At 49.5% G+C, this 25,819-nt stretch overlaps 1 protein-coding gene across 5 annotated transcripts in view; it reads right to left on the bottom strand.

The window, feature by feature from the left end:
- The window catches only part of OGT (O-linked N-acetylglucosamine (GlcNAc) transferase), a 399,845-nt gene that overhangs the window by 176,203 nt on the left and 197,823 nt on the right, over positions 1–25,819 (bottom strand). For all 5 annotated transcript variants that reach the window (XM_078640248.1, XM_078640247.1, XM_078640246.1 and 2 more), the window contains one exon: positions 22,785–22,910. In XM_078640248.1, coding sequence (XP_078496374.1) covers positions 22,785–22,910 — 126 coding nt within the window. The remainder of the gene's footprint in view (positions 1–22,784; positions 22,911–25,819) is intronic.

The following is a 25,819-nucleotide window of genomic DNA, read 5'->3' as shown; positions in this document are numbered from 1 at the left end:
CCTTGTGCGCTTTCGACGCGGATCCCGCTGTCACCGACCCCGAGTCCTGGGACCGGTGCGCAGACGTGGCAGTCTTCGATCCGTGCGCCTGCGTAGCCTCCGTGGAGCCGGCTTTGGCGTGCTTGGACGGCGGCGCCGCTGTTGACCCGTGCCGACCATCTTTCTTAGAGGACCCCTCCTCTGGCGTCGATTTTGATTGTGCAGCAGCGGAATCGACGGACTTCTTCGACTTCTGCGGACCGGAGGTCGACGGAGTCGATGGAGTAGCGGGTACAGACGTTTTCGCCGGCACGGCAGCCATCTTAGGGACACTCGAGTCCTTAAGTTTCGGTTTCGTTTTCGGGTCGGCCATCTTAGATGTAGTGGATCCCGATGCTTTCGGTTTCGATACAGTCTGCTCAGCAAGTAAGTCCGTGGCCGGGCCAGAAGGTGGGGCTGTGGCTTGCGGCATTGGGTCTTGGGTAAGGCCTACAGGCGATACCGTGACCCGGTCGGTATCCTCGAAACCTTCGGGGCAGAGCTCGTCCCCTGAGCTATCCGCCGCGGCCCCATAAATCTCTTCGTCGTCTCCTACCTCGTCGACGTATTCAAGGCCTTGACCCACGACTCCGTCGTCGTCTACCGGATCCGCCTCGACCTCCGTCTCGGGTGGGGAGATTTGAAGATGATGACCCTGGTCCTCTTTATCTTGGTCGCCGAAGATGTTATCCGGATCCGGGGCCGCTTGTCTAGCTTCCATGCGCACCGCGCGCCGAAGCTTGAGAGTCTTCTTAGACCGGAACTGTGCACAGGCTTTGCACTTGCCGTCGTCGTGGTCAGGCGAAAGGCATTTGTTACAGACGGGGTGTAGATCGATGTGTGGGTACTTGGACCCACAGAGCGGGCAGTACTTAAACGGGCTCCGCTCCATGTTCAGAAAAGTTTTGCAGTCGTGTCGCGGTGAGAAGGCCTCAAAGTCCGAAGAGCGAAAGAAAACTCCGCTTATTCCGGCTCCAAGAGACGGAAGACTCGAGACCGTGCGCAGACAATACCGACGCAAAAAAAGCGAGGCCTTTTGGCCGCTAAAAGTTAGTTTTTCTCGGTTTCGACAGAAAGACGTCGAGACCACATCCGAACCCAATGGCGGAAAAAACAATCTGGGGATGGAGCCGATGCCCATGCGCACTGTAGTCCAGGGGAGGAGCCACCTATCTCAGGATACTTCGAAGACTCTTCCAGGACAACAATGTGCGATCATCCGGACCCAACACTAGGCGGCGATCTAATGCTAAGATATGAATTTAGCAGCCCACATGCCTCGAACGTAGGGTATTGGAGCTTCTGAGGTTCCTGTTCTGACATGCTTTTTTGAGTTTGGACGCCAGATATTCGGGTTTACCTGTGTGAAGGGCATGTGGGTGAGGCAGGCTGTTCTGAAGTTCGCCCACGTTTCTATTGGTAGCCAATTGAGTTCTTTGAGTGCAGGAGTGATGTGATCAAATTTCTTTATTCCAGTGACCATTCTGGCAGCCGCGTTGAGGGTTGTTTTCAGAGGAGCAAGATGTGTTTTAGCTATTCCAGAGAGGACTGCGGTTCCATAGTCCTGTCTTGACAGCACCAATGCCTGGGTGGCTTGTTTGAGATCTTTAGGTGGAATGAAAGGTTTTATTTTGTTTAGTAGCTTCAGGTTAAGGAAGGCGCTCTTAGCCGAGATCTTAATGTGTTTGGTCATGTCCAGTTTAGAGTCTAGCGTGAGGCCCAACGATTTAACAGTCGGTAAGGGTGAGGTTCCCGTTGAGCACATCGATATCTTAACCACTCGGCCACTTGTGGGTTCTCTTCTTTGTCCGAGATGGAGTAGTTCAGTTTTGTCCAGGTTCAGTTTTAAGTGGTTGCTTGACAGCCAACGTTGCACTTCCCTTAGTGTTTCATTGAGTCTTTGAATGTCTTTAGCAGAGGAGATTTCCAAGTGGATTTGGGTATCATCAGCATATAGGTGGATCGGGATGTTAGCTTTTCCGAGTAGGGTGGTGAGGGGTTCCATGTAAATGTTGAAGAGTTGAGGGGAAGAGCACTGATCCTCGGGGGACTCCCCTCTTGACTGGGTGAAGGTTGGATACAAAGCTTCTGATTTTGATTCTCTCTAGGAGAAGTTGTGCAGGAATGAGGAGAACCATTTGAGGACAACCTCGTCTAGGCTGCCCTTTATTCGAGAGCTTTGAGGAGAAGTTTGTGATCAACTGTGTCGAATGCTCCCAATAGGTCGAGGAGAATGAGGAGGCAACATCTGTCTGAGTCCAGTGATTAGTGTATATCATCAATTCTGTTGAGGATTGCGGTTTCTGTGCTGCACCCTTTCCTGAATCCCGACTGATGGGAATCGAGGAGGTTGGTATTGTCCAAGGGTTGAGTTAATTGTTTGAGTACACATCTTTCTAGGATTTTGGAAAGAAGAGGAAGGTTGGAGACGGGTCTGAAGTTATTTAAGTCATTTATGTCCAGGCCTTGTTTTTTCAGCAGTGGGGTGACTTGTCCCACTTTCAGACAATCTGTAACGATTCCGGTTTTTAGGGAGCGGTTTATAATCCTGCACCAGAGTGGGGCTAGGAAGAGTTTCAGTTTTTTTGGTGAGTTGAGCAGGAAGAGGGTCTAGGGTGTGAGATGAAGGTTTAGAGGTGGAGATAAGTTTCACTATCTCTTCTTCTGGAATGGACAAGTGGGACAAGGTGGTTGTTATTGCAGTTTATAACAATTTTTTTTACCTCTGGCTGAATAGCAAGCCCTCGTTGTAGGTCTCCTTGCTTCTTTAATGATATTATACAGTCTGGTGGGAGGTTAAGATAATCAAACTATGACTTCAAGAGCCATATCGCAAGATAGAGCTCCTTTGGATGTGGATGCCTTGTGTCTCCATGGCTCTGAAGAGACTGGGCGTGAGATGCAGCTTTTGATGTGGTACTACCGACAGTTCTAGTAGGGTTGTGAACCATGGCTGTCGAGCCCATGTAGGAGCAACCAGGATTGAAGTCAAGGATGCTGGTCGGAGCTTCCGAACCACCATGGGAATGAGTGGGAGAGGTGGAAAAGCGTAATCAAACCTCTGACCAGTTTATCGATAGGGCATTGCCCTGTGATTGTGGATGAGGATACCTGGCGGCGAAGTTTATCCCTTTTGCGTTGAGGTGAGTTGCAAAGAAATGCGTTACTTACCTGTAACTGCAGTTATCCAGTATTGGTGTCTTTCATAGATTCACATGCCTGAATCATTCCCAGTCGTCTGGATGGGAGTCCCCGGTACATGAAAAGTAACGTCCTTTAGACATATATATAGAAAAGTAGGCCTAGAGGCCTCACCTTAGTAACATATCCATGTCCTTTTGTAAAAAGGACCAAACTCTAAACAAGAGCCAATCAGCTATCACCTCCCTCCAGAACCTTCCTGGCAGGAGCCTCAGTCCCTCAGATTTTCGTACGCACTAAGCTAAGTAGGCGTGACACAGAGTTAGGTGAGTCCTTCCAGGGGAGGCGGGAGGGTTGCATGTGAATCTATGAAAGACACCAATACTGGATAACTGCAGTTACAGGTAAGTAACGCATTTCTTATCCAGTATTATGGGTGTCTTTCATAGATTCACATGCCTGAATCAGAGTAGCAAGCAATGCAGAGTGCCCATTTCTGATGGAACAGCATATACAAGTCCTTGGATAATACACATCATGCGAGCATGAACCATCATTAGACATCCACAATAAGTATTAGTAAAGAAATGTGCATACCAGAGTAGGATGGCGGGACGGAGGAAGGCTCACCTTACTGAAATATATGGCTGAACACTGCATGTCCCACTGCTGCCTCATTCATCAGCTCCGTATCCAGGCAGTAGTGCCTAGTGAAGGTATGCGGCGGCTTCCATGTTGCCGCCCTGCAAATGCCAATGACTGGCGCCCCTGTAAAGAGAGCCATAGAAGTGGACATAGCTATCGTGGAGTGCGCTCTCAATTTGGAATGCAATGGCTGTCCAGCTTGGTCATGACAGAAAGCAATGGCTGCAGAAATCCATCTGGAGATGCTCTGCTTGGTAAGTGGTAGACCTTTCCTAGGTCTGCTGTAAGCTACGAATAGCTAGTTAGATTTCCTGAATGTTTTTGTTTTGTCAATGTAAAACTTCAAGCATCGTTTGAGATCCAAAGAATGCAGCGATCTTTCAGCTGCCGTGCTTGGGTTTGGAAAGAAGGAACGCAGAACCACAGGTTCATTTAGGTGGAAGTCCGACTGGACTTTTGGGATAAACCTAGGATTGGTTCTCAGGATTACTGTCGTTTTTAAAAATGTAGAAAAGGATCCTGGATTGAAAACGCCTGTAGCTCACTGACCCTCCTTGCAGATGTGAGCGCCAGGAGGAGTGCTGTTTTCCACGAGACATACTTCAGGTCAGCTCTGTGTACTGGATCGAACGGATGTTTCATGAGCTGGTTAAGAACCGCATTGAGATGCCAGGTAGGTGGCAACATCCTTACTGGCGGGAAAGATCTGTATAATCCTTTTAGAAATTGCTTAATCAACCTGCTTGACCAGAGAGATTGAAACGTTGAATTTCTTTTATAACGAGATATTGCTGCTAAGTGTACTTTAATGGAGGAGTGGGCTAGGCCCGATTGTGCCAGATTTAATAGATAAGGTAAGATTTGCTCCGGTGAGGAGGAGAAAGGCCGAATGCTTTGATCTGCAAAGCAAACACAAAAGCGCTTCTATTTCAGGGAATACGTTTTGATCGTGCTATCCGCCCTTGCTCTGGCAAGAATGTCTCTACAGTCTTGTGGAATATTCAGATTGTGGAACTCTCGGAACTCAGGAGCCCGGTAGCTAACCTGAGAGACTTCAGATCCGGATGTTGAACTTGATTGTTCATTGTGAGCAGAGATGGATAGCAGGTGGATCGGCGGCTCCAGGGATAGACAGTGGAGCTCTGTGAACCAATGTTGCCTCGGCCAAGTTGGGGCTATTAAAATTAGAGTACAAGGCTCCACCTAAATTTTCCTGAGGACTCTGGGAAGCATCAGGAATGGCAGAAAGGCGTACACAAAGACGTTGCGCCATGCGATGGAAAATGCATTCCCTAGAGACCCTGACTTGGGATGCCAACTTGCGAAGTGTGGGCATTTGGCATTCATTCTCGTCGCAAATAGATCGATTTGCGGCGTGCCCCATCTGGAGAAGATCTGGTCGATAATTTGTTGATCTAGCTCCCACTCGTGACTATGTTTTCTGCCTGCGCAACGCATTGGCGAGCACATTGTCCGCGCCTAGGACATATTCCGCCCTTAGGGTTCCATTGTGGAGTATGAGCCAATTCCAGATTTTTTTGCGACTCGCGAGAGTGTCAGCGAGCGTGTGACTCCCTGTTTGTTGAGGTAGTGCATAGTCGTGGTGTTGTCTGTCCGGACGAGCACCAGGGAATGTTTGATTCTTGGCAGGAAAGCTTGAAAGGCCAGGAAGACCGCCCATAGTTCGAGCAGATTGATATGTAGTTTCTTCTCCATAAGAGATCACTTCCCGCTTATCTGTAGCTCTTGCAGAAAAGCTCCACAGCCTTCCAAGGAGGCGCCTGTTGTGACAACATGAGGAGCAGCCGGAAGCAGGAATGACAAGCCTTGAGACAGGTTTTGAGATGACATCCACCATTGCAGGAATCCGACCATCTGAGGATTCACTTTTATGAGGTCGTCGAATGACCCTGTGCATTGGACCCACTGCTTCGAGAGCGCCTCCTGTAGAGGCCTCATTCGTAGTCGACAGTGAGGAATCAGGACATCATCCCCAGGAGGGATTTGAAGAGGCGGACTGTCAAGACTTTCTTCGAGGCTACTATAGCAGCTAGTGCAAGGGGCTTGTTCATCCTCTCTCTGGATGGGAAAGCTTTTGCTGACCGTGTGTCCAGGGTTGCACCTAGGAAACTGATGCACTGAGAAGGTTGTAGGACCGATTTTTCCTGATTGAGGGTGAGACCCAAGCAATCGAAAAGCTTTAAACAGGCGTTGGAAGACCTGGACGCGTCTAAGGATGGAGCCTTGACCAGCCAGTCATTCAGAACGGAAGAACTTGGTGATGGCACTGTGAGATATGCCGCCACCGGGGTACGACATTTCGTGAATATGCGCGGTGCAGACTTGAGCCCGAAGGGCAGAACGCGAAACTGCAAGTGTCTGCCCGCTACTGCAAATTGCAAGTACCTTTTTGCGATTCCTGTGAATTGGGATATGGAAGTAAGCGTCCTGTATGTCTAGGGACGCCCGAAAATCCTACTCTTACAGTAGTTGCAAGACCTCCTGGATCGTTACCATGCAAAACGACTGCTTCTTAGGAATTTGTTGAGGGCCCCGAGGTCCCATATTGGTCTCCGCTTCTTGTCTTTTTTCTGGATCAAAAAGAAGCGGGAATAAAACCCTTTTCGCTTCGGAGATGGAGGTACTCCCTCTATTCCTCCTTTCTGCAGCATAATCGAGGTCTCTCATAGAAGCAGCCGTAGATTTGTTATTTCCGCTGTCCTTTACCTTGAAAGGACGACTTCCCAAAAGAGGATTGCTTGTTTTGCTGCTGTTGGCGCTGTTGGTATTGCGGTCTACTCTGGCCTGAAGAGCAGGAAGACTTGTATTGATAATTTCCTTTGTAGGAAGACTGTCCTCTTCCTCTATTTCTACTAAAGGACTGGTTCTTATACTGAAGAACCAGTGTCTTCACAGTGTCTGCTTCGTCAATTGTTTGTGCCAAATAGTAACTGGCTATCATATGGCATGTCCAAAATCTTTGTTTGCACCTCAGGACGGAAAGAGGTTGTCTTTAGCCATCCTTGGAGCCGCAAGACTGCTGCTCCAGCCAACTGGCGGAACCCTGTCATAGCGATATCCATTGCGCAGTCTATAGTTTGACGCAGATGCTTCACCATCTAGCAGAATCCTTCACCATCTAGCAGAATCCTCTTTACTTCCTCTTTGGATGAATATGGCAATTCCCACAGGTATGGGGCTATGTGTGCCCACAATTGCCTATTATAGTGTCCCCAACAGCGCTAGGGCATTCGCGGCCTTTACCGTCATTGCAGACATTGAGAAAAACCTGTTCCCAATGTTGTCCACTCTTCTTAGCTCCTTATCAGGAGGAAGCGACAAAGGGGCCGAAGGATTCCTGGAGGTCTTCTGGGCCGCCTATGTCACCACGGAGTCCGGCTTAGGATGTCCTGTTAAACAAGCCGGTGCTGTATCTGGCGCCCTATACTTCTTATCCAACTGAGGGATCACTGTTGATACAGAGGAGGGGTTCTGCATGACCTTTACCCCTTCTGACTATAGGTAATCAATAATCGGTATTGACCTAACTGCCTTCTTGAGAGGTTCCGTGAAGTCATACAAGAAGCAGACCTGTTCTTGAGAGACCATTGAGATCTTAAAACGTTGAGCAGCCCTCTGTACCACATTATAAGAGATTCCAGAATTGTCGGAATTTCCCTCATCGACGAGCCCGTCTACGAGATCGCCGTCATAGACTATGCCGTCGTAGACGAGCAGTCATAGACGAGGCCGTCGTAGGCGATGCCATTGACGATCCGTCGTAGACGAGGCCGTTGAATACGACGAAGTCGTAGACAAGCCATCGTAGAGGAGCCATCGTAGATGAGGCCATGGTAGACGAGGCCATCGTAGATGAGGCCATTGTAGACTAGGCCATCGTCGACGCCGTAGACAGGCTGTCGTAGACTAGCAGTCAAAGACGAGGCAGTCGATGACTATGCCGTCGATGACTATGCCGTCGTAGATGAGCCATCGAAGACGAGCCCTCGTAGATGAGGCCATTGTAGACTAGGCCATCGTCGACGCCATAGACAGGCCGTCGTAGACTAGCAGTCAGACGAGGCCGTCGACGAGCAGTCGTAGACTGGCCATTGTAGACGAGGCCATCGTAGACTAGGCCATCGTAGACGAGGCCATCGTAGATGAGGCCATCGTAGATGAGGCCGTCGACGCCGTAAACAGGCAGTCTTAGACGAGCAGTCATAGACGAGGCCATCGTAGACTAGGCCATCGTAGGCGAGGCCATCGTCCATCGTAGACAAAGAGGCTGTAATAGGCAATGATGATGGTTTCTTCTTCGACGGTGCTGTTGACGATGTTGGTTTCTTAGTCTTTACCTCAATAGGTATAGAAGACGCCCCCTGAAGAGTCCTATGACCAGAGGAGGTGAATTTTGACGGCTCAGAAATAATCTTTTTTACATGATTTTTCTCCAAAAGCAAGTCCTTTACTCTCCTTTTCCACAGAGTGAGGAGATTTTTAAGAACTGCGCCCAGAAGACCCATGAGTGGTCTTATTGAGGGCCTTCTCAGGACGTTCTTGTGAGAAGTTGGCCTGATATATGATGTTCACTAGTTCTAGTGACCACCTTGTATCAGTCCAAACAACCCTTATGATGATTGGTTGTAAGTCAACCTTCTAGACCAGCTATCCTAGTGGTAGCATGGACGAAGCAGTCTTAGGCTAAACTCTTTTTGGCATGTGAAGCCAGCTGTTTTACCACATATAACCCCTTGAATATCAGATGAAAGGACACCACACAGGTTATGAAAATAAACAATATATTTATTAATAACAAACACCTCTGAACTCTTTATGAGGTCAGAGGGCTAAGTACATGACAATCTCTTGTAAAAATACGACAAGTTGCACAAAATTACAATGGTGCCCTAGGGGCCTGACAAACCATATACTAAAGTAAATGGTATGAGTAGAACGATAGAAGGAATGGAGCTGTCCAGAGGCTGTAGGTTCGCTGGGACTACGCTATCCTAACCTGTGGTAAGTAATAGGAGGCCCACGGGACGCGTGTGCAGAGTGTGAACACACACGCGAGATGCGGAACAAAGTCAATGGACAGTACAGTTCAAGAAAAAGGTGAGTACGGACAAGTCTGACTGGTTAGGACTAAAACGACTGTGAATCTGGACACTAGGAGAGTTAATCTACCCTTGAGCACCGAAATGCTCTTGTTACCTCACCCACGGGCTGCGGGTGCATAGGTGCGAAGTCGTGTCGGGTTTCTGCGTTGAAGTCTATGGAGCCTGGAAGAAAAGATGCTGCAGGCGACCAGGAGGAAGATGTCCACGGGTGGATCGAGGAAGAAGAGGACCTGAAAGCAGAGGGGACAGTGTTCAAAGTCACTAGCCAGTGACCGGTGTGGAACCAGGAAGGAACCAGGTGCTGTCGTCGCGATCAGGTGAAGAGTGGACGCTTGTCTCTGCAGCCACATGGACCAGGAGGGGTCTTCGACTACCAGGATGGAGGCACGAGCTGTCCCACGCAGGCTCTCGCTGTCGGCGGTGTCGGGTCCGGATTTGGAGTCAACAGGCCTTGGCAAAGGCAGCCCATGCGGTGAGTGGAAACGGCGTCTGGAGTGTACCAGGAGGGTCCCAGGTGCTCCTCTTTTGGAAGGGAGCAAGGGCCAGTCTGGAGCAACCAGACCAGCAGTGTAGTTTTCAAAGGTCGTTGTCTAGGAAGTCACTAGCCAGCCGGCAAGTGACCAGACAACGCGTCGAGCAGCAAACAGGCAGAAGGGCCCCACGCAGACCTCGTGGATGCTGGAGGGCTGATCTTCGGTGCAGGAGCTGCTCGGGGCTGGGGCTTCTCAATCCCCAAAGCACTTAGTCGAGTTCACCTCGGGAGTTGTGCTGGAAGCGAAGTGCAGTTTCTCCAAGATGGCCGGTCCCACGTGTCTCGTCACACCCACGGATCTCAGCTGGGCTGCAGATGTGAGTTGAGGTCGGAGAGGTCTGGGAATCCGGGTCTCGTCGGGCTCTGAAGTCTGGATCCTCGAGGGAAGACTACAAAGTGAAGCCGCTGGACGCTTGATGGTGCCTGCCGTTGCAGGGTGGACACTCCTTGCCCACAGATTCTTCAGTCTTCTGTGGAGCAGAACGTCGAAGTCCAGAGTTTCTTCTTGTAAAGTTGTTCAGGATAATCTAATTTGGAATGGGACCAGCTCCTACCTTTATTCTCCTAAAGGGTGCTGCACTAGTGACTAGGTCCCTCCCCTGGGTGGGACCAGGAAGGGGGGTAGTTACACCCCCTATCCTTTGTCCGGTTTCACGCCAGAGTTGGGGCAGGGATGCCCCAGCAACTGGTTTGAACCGGTGTATGCACAGGACACCTTGTGTGCCCCGGGCATGTCTCATTCCTTTCAGGCCTACCCTACCCAATACACAAAATCCTGTCTGGGGTGGTGCTAGCACCTTCCAAGGCAGGAAACCCTTTGTCCAGGCCTCCCTCGCTGGAAGGACTCCCAGCAGCAGGAGGTCAGACTTGTGTCTGTGGTGGCAGCATCCATTTTGTGATGCCAAGGCTCGAGTTAACTTTAACCGGGGTTCTCAGTTACATACATGTCGTGTCCCTCTAGAAGGGTGGAATGCTACCCCCGTCGCCAGAATTGGCAAGGGGGTAGTATTCCAATTCGTATGACACCTTACTCGACATGTTTTGATAATGTTATACCAAAGTTAGCATTCAACCGCGAGGATTATAATGCATTTAAGAGTATATGGTATATCGTTATCATGGAACAGCTATTAGGACTTGGTTCCGCAAGCTGCAGACGGGCTCAGCTCATGCCAGAGCACCATCTCACGTAATTCCAAGCACTCTGCCTTCAGGATTGATAAGGCCTGCCATAGGAGTGACTGATAGGAACATATGTGTCCATTTTAGGGTTAGATATAGGTATACTATATCTACAGCAAAGGGTGTTTACACCACCTTGCCCCAGCTGTTGTGCAGCCAGTTGTGTCTGTTTAGATGGCCAGCCAGGGGTGGCATAATACATGCTTCAGCCCCTGGTAGGCCCTGGGTACACCTATGCCCTGGGTACCTAAGGTACACTGTACAGGGACTGATTAGGTGCATTTACCAATTGGTACTGGGCCACCTTAAGTACATGGATGTCAATTTAGAGAGAACAGCTAGGCTGTGGGTCTGATTAGCAGGCCCACAGCCAGGGAAAGTCGTAAACCAGTGAAGCAAAAAGCAAAAATCTGGGGTGGCCATAGGATTGCAGACCCCACTCTCCTACAGTTCCCCTGAGGAATGAGTTTGAGGAGATTTTCTTCTCTTTTGAGATCTCCTAGATGTTGAGGTCAACGCCTCATCACTGTCACTGGAGAAAATAAAAAACCTCCTTTCTGGTCTTAGTGCTCCTTACCAGACCTTCTTTAAAGAATGTATTTAAGATAATCCGTTGTAGAAAGAATCCTTAACAACCAAGTTATTTAATGAAGTGAAAAAACACAGAATCTGAGCAGAGCTCAGAGGAGACTCCTTTAGCACAACGTGCGGTAGAAAATCTGAGGGACTGAGGCTCCTGTCATGAAGGTTCTAGAGGGAGGAGGCAGCTGATTGGCTCTTCTATATAGTTTGGTCCTTTTTACAAAAGGACATGGATATGTTACTAAGGTGAGGCCTCTAGGCCTACTTTTCTATATGTCTATAGGACATTACTTTTTATGTACCGGGGACTCCCATCCCGACGACGGGGAATGAATCAGGCATGTGAATCTATAAAAGACGCCCATAATACTGGATAACAGATCTATTTCCGGAAACACCCACATTTGGAACGGAAGGAGAACCGGAGGATGAAGTTCCCACACGTGGATCTGTTATTTTTGCCTGCTGAATAGGTTTGCTATTTGGTTGCTTTCTCCTGGTAGATGTTCGGCCATGAGATAAATGTTTTGAGGAATGGCCCACTTCCAAATGATCTGAGCAAGATGGGGAGTTGGTGTGTCCTCCCCCGTTTTTGTACATAGTACATTGCAGTCATGTTGTCTGTGTGAATCAAGACAGCTTTGCCCTTGAGGTGGGTCTGAAAAGCTTTGAGTGCTAGAAAAATTGCTAGCACTGGATTCATATGTGGGTGCTTCTGCTCCAGACTCCAGTCCTTGAATGGTTAGAGTCTGGAGATGTGCTCCCCAACCTAATAGTGATGCGTATGCTGTTAAGATCGTCTGTGGAATCGGGTCGATGAATGGCCGCCCTTTGGACAAGTTCTGTGGATTCCACTACTGCAGAGAGCGATGGCTGCGGCCGTCCACCAACACTACATTTTTCAGTTGACCCTGTGACTGATTCCACTCTTGAAGGGGACGCATATGAAGTCGTGCATGTGGTACTATTGTGATGCAGGACGCCATCATTCCTAACATTTGCATGAAAGCTCTTGAAGGAAGTGGTTGGTTGGCTTGAAATTAGGAGATTAGGGTTTGCAGGTTGTGTATTCTGGTGGCAGTTGGAAATGCTAGAGCTTTGTGAGTATCTACCGTAGCCCCAAGTATGTTTGAGACAGAGTGCTGCATTTGCGATTTTGTTAGATTGACTGAAGCCCAGACTGAGCAACAGTTGTACTGCAATCGGTGTGTGCTGGAGACATATTTCCTGAGATCTGGCGTTGATGAGTCAGTCCAAATATGAGAAGACATGTATGTTTTGTCTCCTGAGATGAGCTGTGACTACTGCTGGACATTTGGTGAAGACTCTGGGAGCAGTGGTGACTCCAAGAAAAAGCACTTTGAACTGGTAGTGGTGGCCCGCTATCACAAACCTTAGGTATGTGCGATAAGCAGGATGGATTGGAATATGAAAGTATGTGTCCTTCAAGTCCAGAGTGGACAAAGTCACCCTGTTACAGTAATGGAAGCACTTGTAGAGTGACCATGCACCTGTACCCTCACCACTGGATAGTGCACCCAGCTAGAGGGATGTAGGCATGGCACACAGGGATGAGTGCCATGTCGACTCTTCACTTTGTTCTGCACCAAAACACGCAGCCTGCAAAGGCAGTGTGAGTGTAATGGTACAGGACCGCTAAGGGTGATACAATAAGCGCTGCAGCCCTTAGATGCCTTCTCTGGTCATAGTGCCCTGGGTACCTGTGATACCATTTACCAGGGGTTGACCTGTGGCCAGAGATGCCAATTGGGTTTAGCCTTCAATGCAGTTGTAATTGAAAGAACACAGGCCGTGGGTACCTGGTTAGCAGGAGCCCAGGGCACACACTGTCAAAGCACATCAGCATCTCAGCAAAAAGTGGAGGCCACCATGCAGCAAGAGGGCACCTTCTCACACCCACCCCTCAAGAACGTCAGCAATCCATATTTCCCTTTTGGTGGTTGCAGTCCTCAACTAGCCTATCAGGCCTTGGGCTTCCAAAATGGAACCCACCTGCCTTCAAGGTATGTACCATATACAGAACACATACATCCTAGCATGCATATTCAAGTAGGACGTGCAGTACATCACTACACACATTCACCACATAGGACAAGGGCAAGTTAAATATACAGCAGCAGAACTTTACATTAATGGGTCACTAGGCACCACTCCAGTGATACAGGCAGAAAGTCCTGTTTACACAACTAAACAAAACGAAACTGCTGACACCACAGCACTCGTGCCACTTAACTCCAGGGAAGGGTAACAAGTTACTTACCTTCGGTAATGCTTTTTCTGGTGGGTACATTATCTGCCTGTGGATTCCTCACCTTGTGAATATCCCCTGCGCCAGCAGCCATTTGGAAATGTTGTAGCTCTCCACGCCGACGTCGTAGAACCTTGGCTCCGCTCGCGACCGCGCAGACGTCACTGGAGCCATAAAGGAGCCTTGTCGGCGTGATAAAGTCGGTTCCGCCCTTTTTTCCGTGCCCTCGAGGCACACAGACGGACCAAAGTAAATATGTACAGTATACAAAGTTCACAGAATTCAACCAACACAGTGTGAAAACATTACAGGAAAACACTTTCATTGAAAGTAAAGAAGACAATATCAACATTGTAGGTATACAAGGGTGGACAAGGGGGAGGCGGGGCAGCCAGTGAGGAATCCACAGGCAGCTAATGTATCCACCACAAAAAGGGTTACCGAAGGTAAGTAACTTGTTCTTCTGATGGATACATCTACCAGTGGATTCCTCACCTTGTGAAGAGTCCCTCAGCAGTCCCCACTACCGAAGGAGGGTGTCCACTCTCCTATACCAGAAAATCTTGGAGAACAGAACACGCAAAGTGTCCCTCCCTCCTTCAGGATCCCCCGGAGTCACCATGTATCTCCATGCAATGGTTTTGGAAACTGCAGGAGCAGAAAAAGGCTTGCGCCATACTTCAATCACAGGGTCAGTGATTGCCTCATTAAATGGCAGTAGAGGTTCAACTACAGAAGAAGGTGAATGGAGAACTTCTGTTAAAATGTTCGACTTAAACTCAGTAGTGGGAAGCTGAATATCCAAAAGGTCTGCTGCCTTTTTGATCACTGTATGATAGGGGACCACATCCTTGGAAGGAGTATCAGATGCAGGTGAAAGTTCCCACTCTGGAGAGATATCAAGGCCACTTGCTTCTCTCAACACAGCAAAATGTCTCCTGGAGCTCACCTTCTTCCATCTCCTCCAACTGGTACCTCTGTTCCTCTAAAACCCTTTGGGCTTCTCTCCTAGATCTTATTCTAGGTGCAGGCATCAATGGAGCCAAGACAGACTCCGTTGGATTCAGAGCCGGCGTCGTGCTCGGATCGGACGGCACAGTTTGCGCCAAACGAGGTCGAATAGAAGGCGCCAGAGAAGATGGAAGCGGCGTCGATATCCTCTGCACCAGGAAATGTCAAGACGGGGCAGCCGGGAGAAAAGGCATGAAAGGGGCCTGGGCATAGGCCTGAGGAACCCCCAAATTAAAAGCTAATAGACCTATGGGACCCGAAGGCGCACCAGAGAGGTACATAGCCCTGTTAAAGATTCCGCACATAGCATGGAGATAATGTGACGGATCTTGACCCGGAACTGGAAAAGGAGGATAGGCTCCCGGGACTGAAACTGAGGCAGGCGTTACCGTATTCGGGCCAGCCAGCGCCGACGTCTGAACCAATGGATTCGCCTGATCATCCGGGACAGAAATCTCTTGTTCTGGAGCTGGAGAATAATGAATATGCTACTTACCAGTATGCATCTGTTCTTGGCATGTAGGGCTGCTAACATTCATATCTTAGCATTAGATCGCCGCCTAGTATTGGGTCCGGATGATCGCACATTGTTGTCCTGGAAGAGTCTTCGAAGTATCCTGAGATAGGTGGCTCCTCCCCTGGACTACAGTGCGCATGGGCATCGGCTCCATCCCCAGATTGTTTTTCGCCATTGTGGCAGAAGATGGAGTGAAAAGTGTAAAGGATGTCCATGCTAATGAGTGAATACAATAGTATATCTGCAGCTGCAACAGGCACCGGGGAGGAGGGTGGGCGATATGAATGTTAGCAGCCCTACATGCCAAGAACAGATGCATACTGGTAAGTAGCATATTCAGTTCGAGGCATGTGGGCTGCTAAATTCATATCTTAGCATAGAATACATAGCAGTCCCTCCATCAGCGGCGGTTGCCCGTGCCAGCTGCAGAAACCTGAAAGAGTGTCTTGAGAACAGCCTGTCCTACAGCAGCTTGCTGCTTGGAATGCACATCAACACAGTAGTGTTTTGTAAAGGTATGTGGTGTAACCCACGTGGCTGCTCTGCAAATGTCCTCTAAAGGAATGTTTCCTAGGAAAGCCATGGATGCCCCCAATTTGCGTGTGGAGTGCGCCCTTGGGGGTATCGTTAGAGTGCGCTTGGCCTTTTGATAACATATCTGGATGCACTTAACAATCCACCTGGCTATTCCTGCTTTGGAAATAGGGTTGCCTTTGTGTTGTGGTGCGAAGGCAACAAAAAGTTGTTTTGTCTTTCTAAAGGGTTGTGTCCTGTCTATGTAGTACATCAACGCCCTCCGTACATCTAAGGTATGGAGCATTCTTTCCGCTACCGTTTGTGGGTTTTGAAAGAATGCCGGCAAGTCAATAGTTTGGTTGAGATGAAACTGACACCACCTTCGGAAGGAATTTGGGGTTAGTGCGTAGCACTACCCTATTTGGATGAATCTGAATGAAAGGCTCTTGGATTGTGAGCGCTTGTAGCTCACTAACCCGCCTCAGTGACGTAATAGCTATTAGGAAAGCTACTTTCCACGTTAGGAACTGGAGTTCACACGAGTGCAGTGGCTCAAAAGGTGGTCCCATCAGTCTGGTGAGGACCACATTGAGGTTCCACACCGGAGCTGGTGGTGTTCTTGGGGGAATGACTCGTTTCAGACCTTCAAGGAAAGCTTTAATGGCAGGCACTCTGAAGACAGAGAGACGCTGCCTGTTCTGAAGATAAGCCGCTATGGCGGATAGATGTATCCGAATGGAAGTGTACGCTAGATTGCACTTGTAAAGATGCAACAGATAGCAAATGATGTTAGGGATAGATGCATCTAGCGGGTTGATGTCATTGGCTGTACAGTAAATGACAAAACGCTTCCATTTCGCAGCATAGCATGCTCTGGTAGTTGGCTTCCTTGCCTCCTTGATGATGTCCATGCATTCCGGAGGTAGGTTAAGGTATCCAAACTCTAGGACTTCAGGAGCCAGATCGCCAGGTTGAGCTGTTGCGGATCTGGATGCTGAATTTCTCCATGGTTCTGCGTCACAAGTCTGGGCGTGAGGCGCAGTCTTTGATGCGGCACCACCGAGAGTTCGAGGAACGTGGTGTACCATGCTTGGCGCGCCCACGTTGGAGCAACTAGGATGAGAGTCATCGCGTGCTGCCTTAGCTTTCTTGCCACCAGCGGTATCAGAGGGGCTGGCGGAAAAGCGTACGCAAATTTGCCTGACCAGTTCATCCATATCGCATTCCCCTGCGACTGTGGGTGAGGGAACCTGGCGGCAAAGTGTTGGCATTTTGCGTTTTCTTTTGTGGCAAACAGGTCTATCTCCGGATGACCCCACTGCTGGAAGTACGGGTGGAGGACAGATGGGTGTATCTCCCACTCGTGCATTTGATGGCTGTATCTGCTGAGCAGATCCGCCATCTGATTGTCCTTTCCCGGGAGGTGTTCTGCCATGAGGAAAATGTTCCTCTGAATGGCCCACTTCCACATGCTCTGAGCCAGATGAGACAGCTGTGGCGAGTGGGTGCCCCCCTGCTTTTGAATGTAGTACATCGCGGTCATGTTGTCCGTCCGGACTAACACTACCTTGTTGCACAGATGTACAATGAAGGACTTGATCGCCATGAAGATTGCCATCAGTTCCAGATAATTGATGTGCATCCTCTGTTGTTGCGTCGTCCATAGTCCCTGCACTGTGTAAGTGAGCAGATGAGCGCCCCATCCCTGGAGAGATGCGTCCGTTGTCAGGATAATCTGTGGCACTGGCTCTTGGAACAGTCGGCCCTTGCAAAGGTTGTGTGGAGTCCACCAATGCAGAGAGTCGTATGCCCGACTGGTAACCAACACTAGGTCTGTCAATTGTCCCTGAGCCTGTGTCCACTGATTTGCTAAGCACTCCTGGAGCGGGCGCATATGTAACCGTGCGTGAGGGACTATGAAGATGCAGGAGGCCATCATGCCTATCAACTGCATGAACACTCTCGCTGGAAGCGAGTGTTGTGGTCTGAACTTCTGGATTAGAGACTGCATGCTGTCTATCCTGACTTGGTTTGGTTGAGCCATGGCCGTCAGGGTATTGATCGTCGCACCTAGAAACTGCCGGACATGTGCCGGCTGAAGATGCGACTTTGGGTAGTTCAACGAGAAACCTAGATTGTGAAGGAGGTGAATGGTAGTCGACATGTCCGCGGCGCACTGTTGTTCCGACTTGGCTTGAACGAGCCAGTCGTCCAGGTAGGGGTAGACATGGATGCTCTGCCTCCTGAGGTGCGCTGCTACTGTCGCCAGACACTTGGTAAACACCCTTGGGGCTGTGGTGACTCCGAAGGGTAGGACCTTGAACTGGTAATGCCTGCCTTGAATAGTGAACCTGAGGTATTTCCTGTGGGACGGGTGTAGTGGAATGTGGAAATAAGCATCCTTGAGATCTAAGGTTGCTAAGAAGTCCCCTTGGTTTAACAAGGGAAGAATCTGTTGCAGTGTAAGCATATGGAAATGTTCTGATAGTATGTACAGGTTGAGGGGACGTAGATCTAGAATGGGTCTGAGAGATCCGTCCTTCTTTGGAATAAGGAAGTACAGGGAATATACCCCTGTGCCTTCCTCTTCCACCGGCACGAGCTCGATTGCGCCTTTGTGCAGCATCGCCACTACTTCCTGCTGCAATAAGTGCAAGTGCTCTGCGGACATAGGCCTTTGCCTTGGCGGAATGTTGGGTGGAGTGGATTTCAACTCTAGGCAATAACCATACTGGACTAGTTGTCGCACCCACCTGTCTGTGGTGATGTTTCTCCAGACGGGCAGGAACTGCTGCAGTCTCCCCCCGACAGGTGTTAAGTGGTCGGGGGGCAGTGACAGAGAGTCACTGTTTGCTTGGGGTAGAGGAGCGGGAGCTGTTGTTTCCTCTGCCGCGACCTCTGTTGCTGTTATTTCTGTAACCACCCTTGTTCTGTTTTGTGAACGAGGATTGTGCTCCACCTCTTGAGAATTGCGATTGTTGACCCATTTGTCCTCTGGTGACTCCACGTGCACCTGAGCGACGAAAATTATTGCCACGAAACTGTTGCGATTGTAGGGCCCCCATGGACTTAGCAGTTTCTGTGTCCTTTTTTATCTTTTCGAGGGTGGTGTCAACATCTGGACCAAACAGTCTATCAGGATTGACTGGCTGATTAAGTATGGTTGTCTGAATATCAGGTTTAAACCCTGATATGCGGAGCCAAGCTTGTCGTCTTAGCATGACGCTAGTGTTGATCGCTCTAGCTGCTGTGTCTGCGGCGTCAAGTGCACACTTGATGGCTGCGTTGGAGATTAGTTTCCCTTCCTCTATAAGCAGTTTGGTGCCCTCTTGAAACTTTGGAGGCAGGTGTTGTACAATCTGCTCTAGGGTGTCGTAATGCGCCCTATCGTAACGTGCTAAGAGTGCCTGTGTATTTGCAATACGCCAAAAGTTGGCAGCTTGTGCCGCCACTCTTTTGCCCCCTGCCTCTAGCACCTTGGACTCCTTGTCTGGGGGAGGAGCTTCACCCGTCGTCTGGGAGTTGGCCCGTTTTCTGGCATTTGCGACCACAAGAGAGTCTAGTGGCAACTGTCCCCGAATGTATGCAGGGTCTGCAGGTGCTGGTCTGTACTTTTTCTCGATACGTGGATTGACCACTCTCGCTCTGGTAGGTTCTTTAAAGATGTCAGCTGCATGCTTGAGGACTCCCTTGAGCATAGGCAGCGTTTTCACAGTTCTTTCAGAGACTGAAAAAGTATCAAAGAGAAAGTCCTCTTCCACTGGGTCAGCATGCATGTCTACATCATGATTAGCAGCTGCCCTCTCAATGAGTGCATGAAAACCTGCAGAATCCTCTGTTGGGGATGCACGTGCACTGAAAGCCTGTGGGTCTTGCCCCACACTTTGTGTGCCTTGGTCACCAATGTCATCATATGCATCTGGATGTGCATCTGGTTCATTGATGGGGAAGGTGTATTGGTCATCCTCATCATATCCCTCACCCTCAGAGTGTTCTGGTGAGGGAGTAGGGCTTCTTCTTGGAGGAGGCTGGATAGGTTCTATGAGGCTAGAAGCGTCCTGAGGAACCCTCTTCTTCTTTAGTGGGATGACATAGGAGTCCAGAGGCTCCGAAGTGATCCTCCTTTTGTATAGTGTTAATTTGCCTGTGTTGGCGTCGATGAAGTGCTCAGAATCGTCCTCTGATTCGAGTTCTCGACCTGAAGGTACCCCTGCCGTAGAAGAATCCGACTTCTTTGGCGTCGATTTCGTAGAAAAGGCCTTCGGAGCCTCTTTCGGCGGCAGAAGGAAGAGAAGCTTACTCTTAGACTTTGCCGGAGTGTCCTTCGGCGTCTGAGGCGACGGCAACGGAGCAGACGTAGCAGCGGCCTTGTCCCTGATTCTCTGTAGCGAAGCGGCGATGGGGGACACTTCAGTTACAGTGGCTTTTGGCGCTGACGAGGATGTCTTGACCTTCCCCTCGGATCCGACGTCATGGTGGCCCTCTTGAGTCTTGGACGCCGATGCGGTTGCCGCCGACCCAGAGTCCTTGGATCGATGCGCAGATGTGCCAGCCGTCGATCCGTGTGCTTGTGTCGCCTCCGACTCCACTACGCGACCGACGAACGGAGTCCCAGTCGGAACCGGAGCCGTGCCGCTGGCCTTGGCGTGCTTAGACGGTGTCGCAGCGGTTGATCCGTGCCGACCACCCTTCTTAGAGGATCCCTCCTCTGGCGCCGATTTTGACCCTGTGGAATCGACCGACTTCTTCGACTTCTGTGGACCGGAGGTCGACGGAGCCGATGCGGCGGGTGCAGTAGTTTTCTGTGGGCCGGCCGCCATTTTAGGGGCGCTCGAGTCCATAAGTTTCGGTTTCGTTTTCGGGTCGGCCATTTTAGGTGTAGTCGATACCGTAGGTTTCGGTTTCGATCCGGCCTGCCCAGCAAGTATGTCCGTGGCCGGGCCTGAAGGCGGGGCCGTGGCTTGCGGTACGGGGTCTTGGGTAAGGCCAACCGGCGATCCCGTGACCCGATCGTGATCTTCGAAACCTTCGGGGCATAGCTCGTCCCCTGAGCTATCTGCCGCGGCCCCATAAATCTCTTCGACGTCCCCTACCTCGTCGACGTATTCAAGGCCTTGATCCACGACTCCGTCGTCGTCTACCGGATCCGCCTCGACCTCCGTTTCGGGTGGGGAGATTTGGAGATGATGACCCTGTTCATCTTCTTCTTGGTCGCCGAATATGTTTTCTGGATCCGGGGCCGCTTGTCTGGCCTCCAGGCGCACCGCACGCCGAAGCTTGAGAGTCTTTTTCGACCTGAATTGTGCGCAAGCCTTGCACTTGCCGTCGTCATGGTCCGGTGAAAGGCATTTGTTACAGACCGGGTGAAGGTCTATATGTGGGTACTTGGACCCACAGAGCGGACAGTACTTAAACGGACTCCGCTCCATGCTGGAAAGTCGTGGTCGTTTCGCGATGAGAAGGCCTCGATGTCCGAAGAGTGAAAAAACTCCGCTGAATCCGACTCCAAGAGTCGGAAGAACGCGAGACCGTGCGCAAACAATACCGACGCTATAAATACAAGGCCTTTTGGCCTTAAAAAGTTAGTTTTACTCGGTTCCGACAGAGAGAAGTCGAGACCGCATCCGAACCCAATGGCGGAAAAAAACAATCTGGGGATGGAGCCGATGCCCATGCGCACTGTAGTCCAGGGGAGGAGCCACCTATCTCAGGATACTTCGAAGACTCTTCCAGGACAACAATGTGCGATCATCCGGACCCAACACTAGGCGGCGATCTAATGCTAAGATATGAATTTAGCAGCCCACATGCCTCGAACACTTAAGCCGGTGAAGGAACCAGCGTCGGAGATCGAAGTGGAGAAACTGCAGGCGAGGCAGATTTTTCAGGAGAAGCTGGATTCGAGGGCGAAGGAGACACAAAGTCCTTACAGCGACATCGAGATGGAGAGGTCGACTTCGGCGCCGCTTCTTTATCAGAATGAAATCTTGATGAATGCCTCCTCTTCTTGTGTTTCTTGGCTCTCTAAGTATGCCCAGACGTCTACTTCGAGCCGGACCTCGATCTGGAGCGAGAACTAGACCTTCTCCTACCTCTTTTCTTTTCTCATTTTCGCCATGAAGAGCTTCGCTTCTCTCTCCTTCAGCGCCTTCGGATTCATTTTCCTGCAGGAAGCACATCCCTAGACGTCGTGGTCCGAAGATAAACACCAAACACAGTCCTTGTGTGGATCAGTAATGGACATATGTTCTCCGCATTCCCTGCAAGGCTTGAAACCGGACTTCCTCGACGACATCCTTGAAAGGAAACAAGCAGCACAGGAAACCGCCAGAAAAACAAAGTATCAAGTGTAACAACGGAGAGCCCTAGAAAACCGTTAGCGTCGAATGTGCGGAAAAAAGGGAACTGACGTCATCACGCAGACAAGGCTCCTTTATGGCTCCAGTGACTTCAGAGGGGTCGCGAGCGGAGCCAAGGTTCTACGACGTCGTCCTCGTCGGCGTGGAGAGCTACAAAAAATTTCCGAATGGCTGCTGGCGCAGGGGATATTCACAAGGGGAGGAATCCACTGGCAGATGTATCCATCAGAAAACCCTTTACCATTTCTAGGGTAGCGCAAGGTGAGACCCTCCTAGTTTATCAAGCCTGCATGACCGAGACAGGCCTAGGTCATGGTGTGGACAAATCTGTTCATCTGACCAAAAATCAGTAGCAGGGATCCTGATGCCCGTGCACCCAGGGCACTCAGTGAAGGGATGCACGCCCATCACCACACAAGGGACATTTCTGTCAGAACACACACTACGTTGGTCAGACCAGAGAAATTTCTACTTGCACTTATGGAAAAAAGTGGAAGGGTATTTTCTCCATACCACCTACCCCTCAGTGATTCTCCAAATAAGACCAGAATCCTCAGTTGCAGCAATGCTGCTCCAAGGTGAGCTACCGTCTAACAGTCATGTAAAGTCTCATCACAAGAAAGGAAGAACTACACAGCTGAAACCCAAGATACACTGGTCGGCAGACGTTTTACAGTTGCAGGGGTAGAAGTCCCAGAGCTGGCACTTGAAAGTCCGAAAGGAAATGTAGGAAAAATCCAATCTAAGGTGGAGTCTTAATTATGGTTTATTGTAGGCTAAGGAAGGAGTCTCAACAAATTGAGACTCAAACACAACATTGTAAGATACGTGGCTGTAGGTATGCATGCAAGCAATTTTTCTTCAAACACTTTATTCTCAACTATCTCACCTGGATGGGTGCTGCTCGCAGAGCAAAAAGTTCATTCCGCGCGCCCTTGGTATAGCCGTTCATGTTTACCAGAATGTGAACTCCATCCTGATGTATACGATCAGCTGCTTTTCCATTACACGGAATCTGGTGCAAAAACAAAACTGAGTTTCAAATATCAACACATTTCAGGAAACAGACCACCACTTTAATCAAGGACAACCATAGTACAAGATTCACAGGACAACTAATATAACAAGCAAGAGGCGCACCGGATCTTAGTGGGTGACACACATTGCTGATTTATTGCATTAAGTGTTTGCAAGAAAATACATTTTGACAAGTGAAATTCACTCTAGTGGGGTGATGAATTTCAGCAAACATTTGCCTGTTGGCGTGCTAATACATCCACACAATAGGGTTTGGTAAATGTGTGTGGTCTAGACCATGTTGCCGCCTTACAGATATCAGCTATAGGGATGTTACCTAAAAATGCAATAGATCCACCTATTTTGCGAGTGGAATGCGCTCTCGGGGGGATAAAAAAAGTTCATGTTAGATTTTGCGTAGCAACTTTGAATGCACTTAATCATCTTGAGATGCCAGATTTAGAAATAGGATTGCCTTTGTGGGGTGGTGTAAATGAAACAAACGGTTGCTTTGTTTTACGTAAGTCTTTTGTTCTTTAGATACAATTAGGGCTCCCGGATTTATGATATTTATTTTTTTGCCATTTCCATCTGTATTTATCCATATTTATTTTTCGGGCATTTTTACTGTATTTATCCACATTTATTTTTGCCACAAGCAAAAGACGACCCTACAGCTAGTATCTTTGCACATTTCTTTAAATTGACATTTTATTAGTTTTCTAGTACAATATAGGCTATATTGTACTAGAAAATGAATAAAAAATTGGTTAAAAAAAGGGCAGGCAGTTTATGGTGGAGAGAGAGGCATGAGGTGGAAGCATAACTATAGAGCCTTTGGTGTTTGGTAACTCGGGGGGCTTCTAACAAAAAACTCTGGGCCTATATAATGCGACCCTTACCCCGGGCTGTAACGTCCCTTACCCATGCTGCAACAGCCTTTGCTATTCCATTTCACCACATAGGTCTCTGCAAACGCCCTGGATTGATGGCCTTCTTCACCCCTGAAATCCTAGTTCTGGGACCAAGTAAACTCCTTGCCAGTGCTCCTGCTTCCTGGCCTTCAGTGCCTCTGCTAGTCCAGCACTCGTACCACATTCAGTTGTCTGTGCACCCCGCCGTCTCTTCCTCATTACTGCCATTAAAGCCCCAGAACCCAGACAGATCAGCCAACGTGCCTCACTCGGAACCAGCAGGTCGCTGCTGCAGAGCGGGACCCGCGCACCTCTGTGAATGTACTTGTTGTAAGAGAGGAAGAAATAGCTACTAATTCTGTGTTGGGAAATTCTCACATCAAGAGAACGATGAAGGATCGAGCAGAGCTTTAGTGTGAGGGGTGTCCACCTACACCCAGAGTCTCAACAGAACTCCCCAGTACTTATATAGGGTACTGAGAACGCTCACCAGCTCTGAGCAATGTACTTGAAGAGCTACCCAGCTTTGATAAGGTTCTGACAACACTGCCCAGCTATGACAAGGTACTGAGGACACTGCTCAGCACTGAATGAAGTGAGCGAGCTGCCCAGCACTCAGCAATGTACTAAGATATCTGTCCATCTCGGACATCGTATTAAGGATGTCGCTATGTACAATGTATCGAAAGAGCTGTGCGGCACAGAGTAATGTCCATCCGTTCGCCCTCAAAGTAATAGTGAAGCAGCCAGCTACCTTCACTGTAGTGGACAAAAGGTACTGGGGCAGGGCAAATCTATCCTGAAGGGCTTTGTTGTTCTCACCTTTTCGCTTGCAACTACATGCTGAGAGTATCCGGACATCAGCCTTCTCAGTCGATCCAATCCTCAAGCCTCGTCCAACCACCACAGCATGTCCATTGCATGATTGACTGGCCTGCTCTGGAGGTGCCAAATCCCAATGGAAGTACCAGCAGCTAGTGAGGTTTTCAGACCCCTGCGACAATTGACAATGCACACAAGCGCTCGATTGTTATGTGAGGGCAGTTCCACCCTACCCTGTGTGTCAGCCCAGGCTGAGACAGATCTCCAGGCACACAGACAGTTTTTGAGCTGCCAGCTGCACCAGAGTACTTCGCAGGTCTTTTCATAGGATCAGCAGATGAGAACGTGCAGTAGTCTGGCATGACAACATTTAAGTTCAAATGCCCCCCTCCCACCCCAACGCCACCTCACCCCCCCCAACTTCCCTCCCCCCCCACCCACTGTCCAGTGCGCTACCAACATGCTACCTATTTCCCTGGGCTCTAGGCAATTGGGGAGAAGAGTCCCACCCCGCTCACTGATCCGATGCCAGCGGGCTCGTAAGCCGCAGCAGGCGAAGGTACCTCGGACAGGTGAGTTCTCTGAACTCCGTGAGCAGTTTTGGTGTGTCACGTTGAATAAAATACTTTAAACATAAAAGACCATTCACTTGTTAACGAGGCTTTGTTTTTTCACCCCTTTTTACCAGACTGCAGGCAGTGTCCACGGGACCCCCCCCCCGTGCTCAGTGGCTTAAACACCAAACCGTAAAGAGCTGCCTTTTACACAGGACAGCGGAATTGTTTGGACCAAAGAACGCGCACTGACAGAAGGAAGCAACTCCGCATTCACAGCTTCACGCCAGGGTCGAAACAGAATATAGACCCTATCTCCACTAAGTACAAGCAGCTCACGCAGTCTATAAACAATGTGAAACCCTCACTCCCTCCAATGTGTACAAGAAAATGAAACCGGGGTGTATATCCCATTTTCACCTTCACCATGTAAAGACAGCGCCTGCCGGAGTATTTATTTTTATTTATTTTATTTTGAAAGTTTTACATAGCGCGGACAAGATCTTTGCAGATATCAGAGCGCTTTACAAAGGAAGGGGTATATGAGGGAGCATAGTCAAACAGGTAAGTCATTAAAGCTCGTAGTACAAAAGGTCGAACAGGTAAGTCGAATAGGT

This window comes from Lissotriton helveticus, chromosome 4_2, assembly GCF_964261635.1.
Source record: "Lissotriton helveticus chromosome 4_2, aLisHel1.1, whole genome shotgun sequence".
NCBI lineage: Eukaryota > Metazoa > Chordata > Amphibia > Caudata > Salamandridae > Lissotriton > Lissotriton helveticus.
Note: the sequence above shows the minus strand (reverse complement) of the source record. Positions and strands in the feature narration are given on the sequence as shown.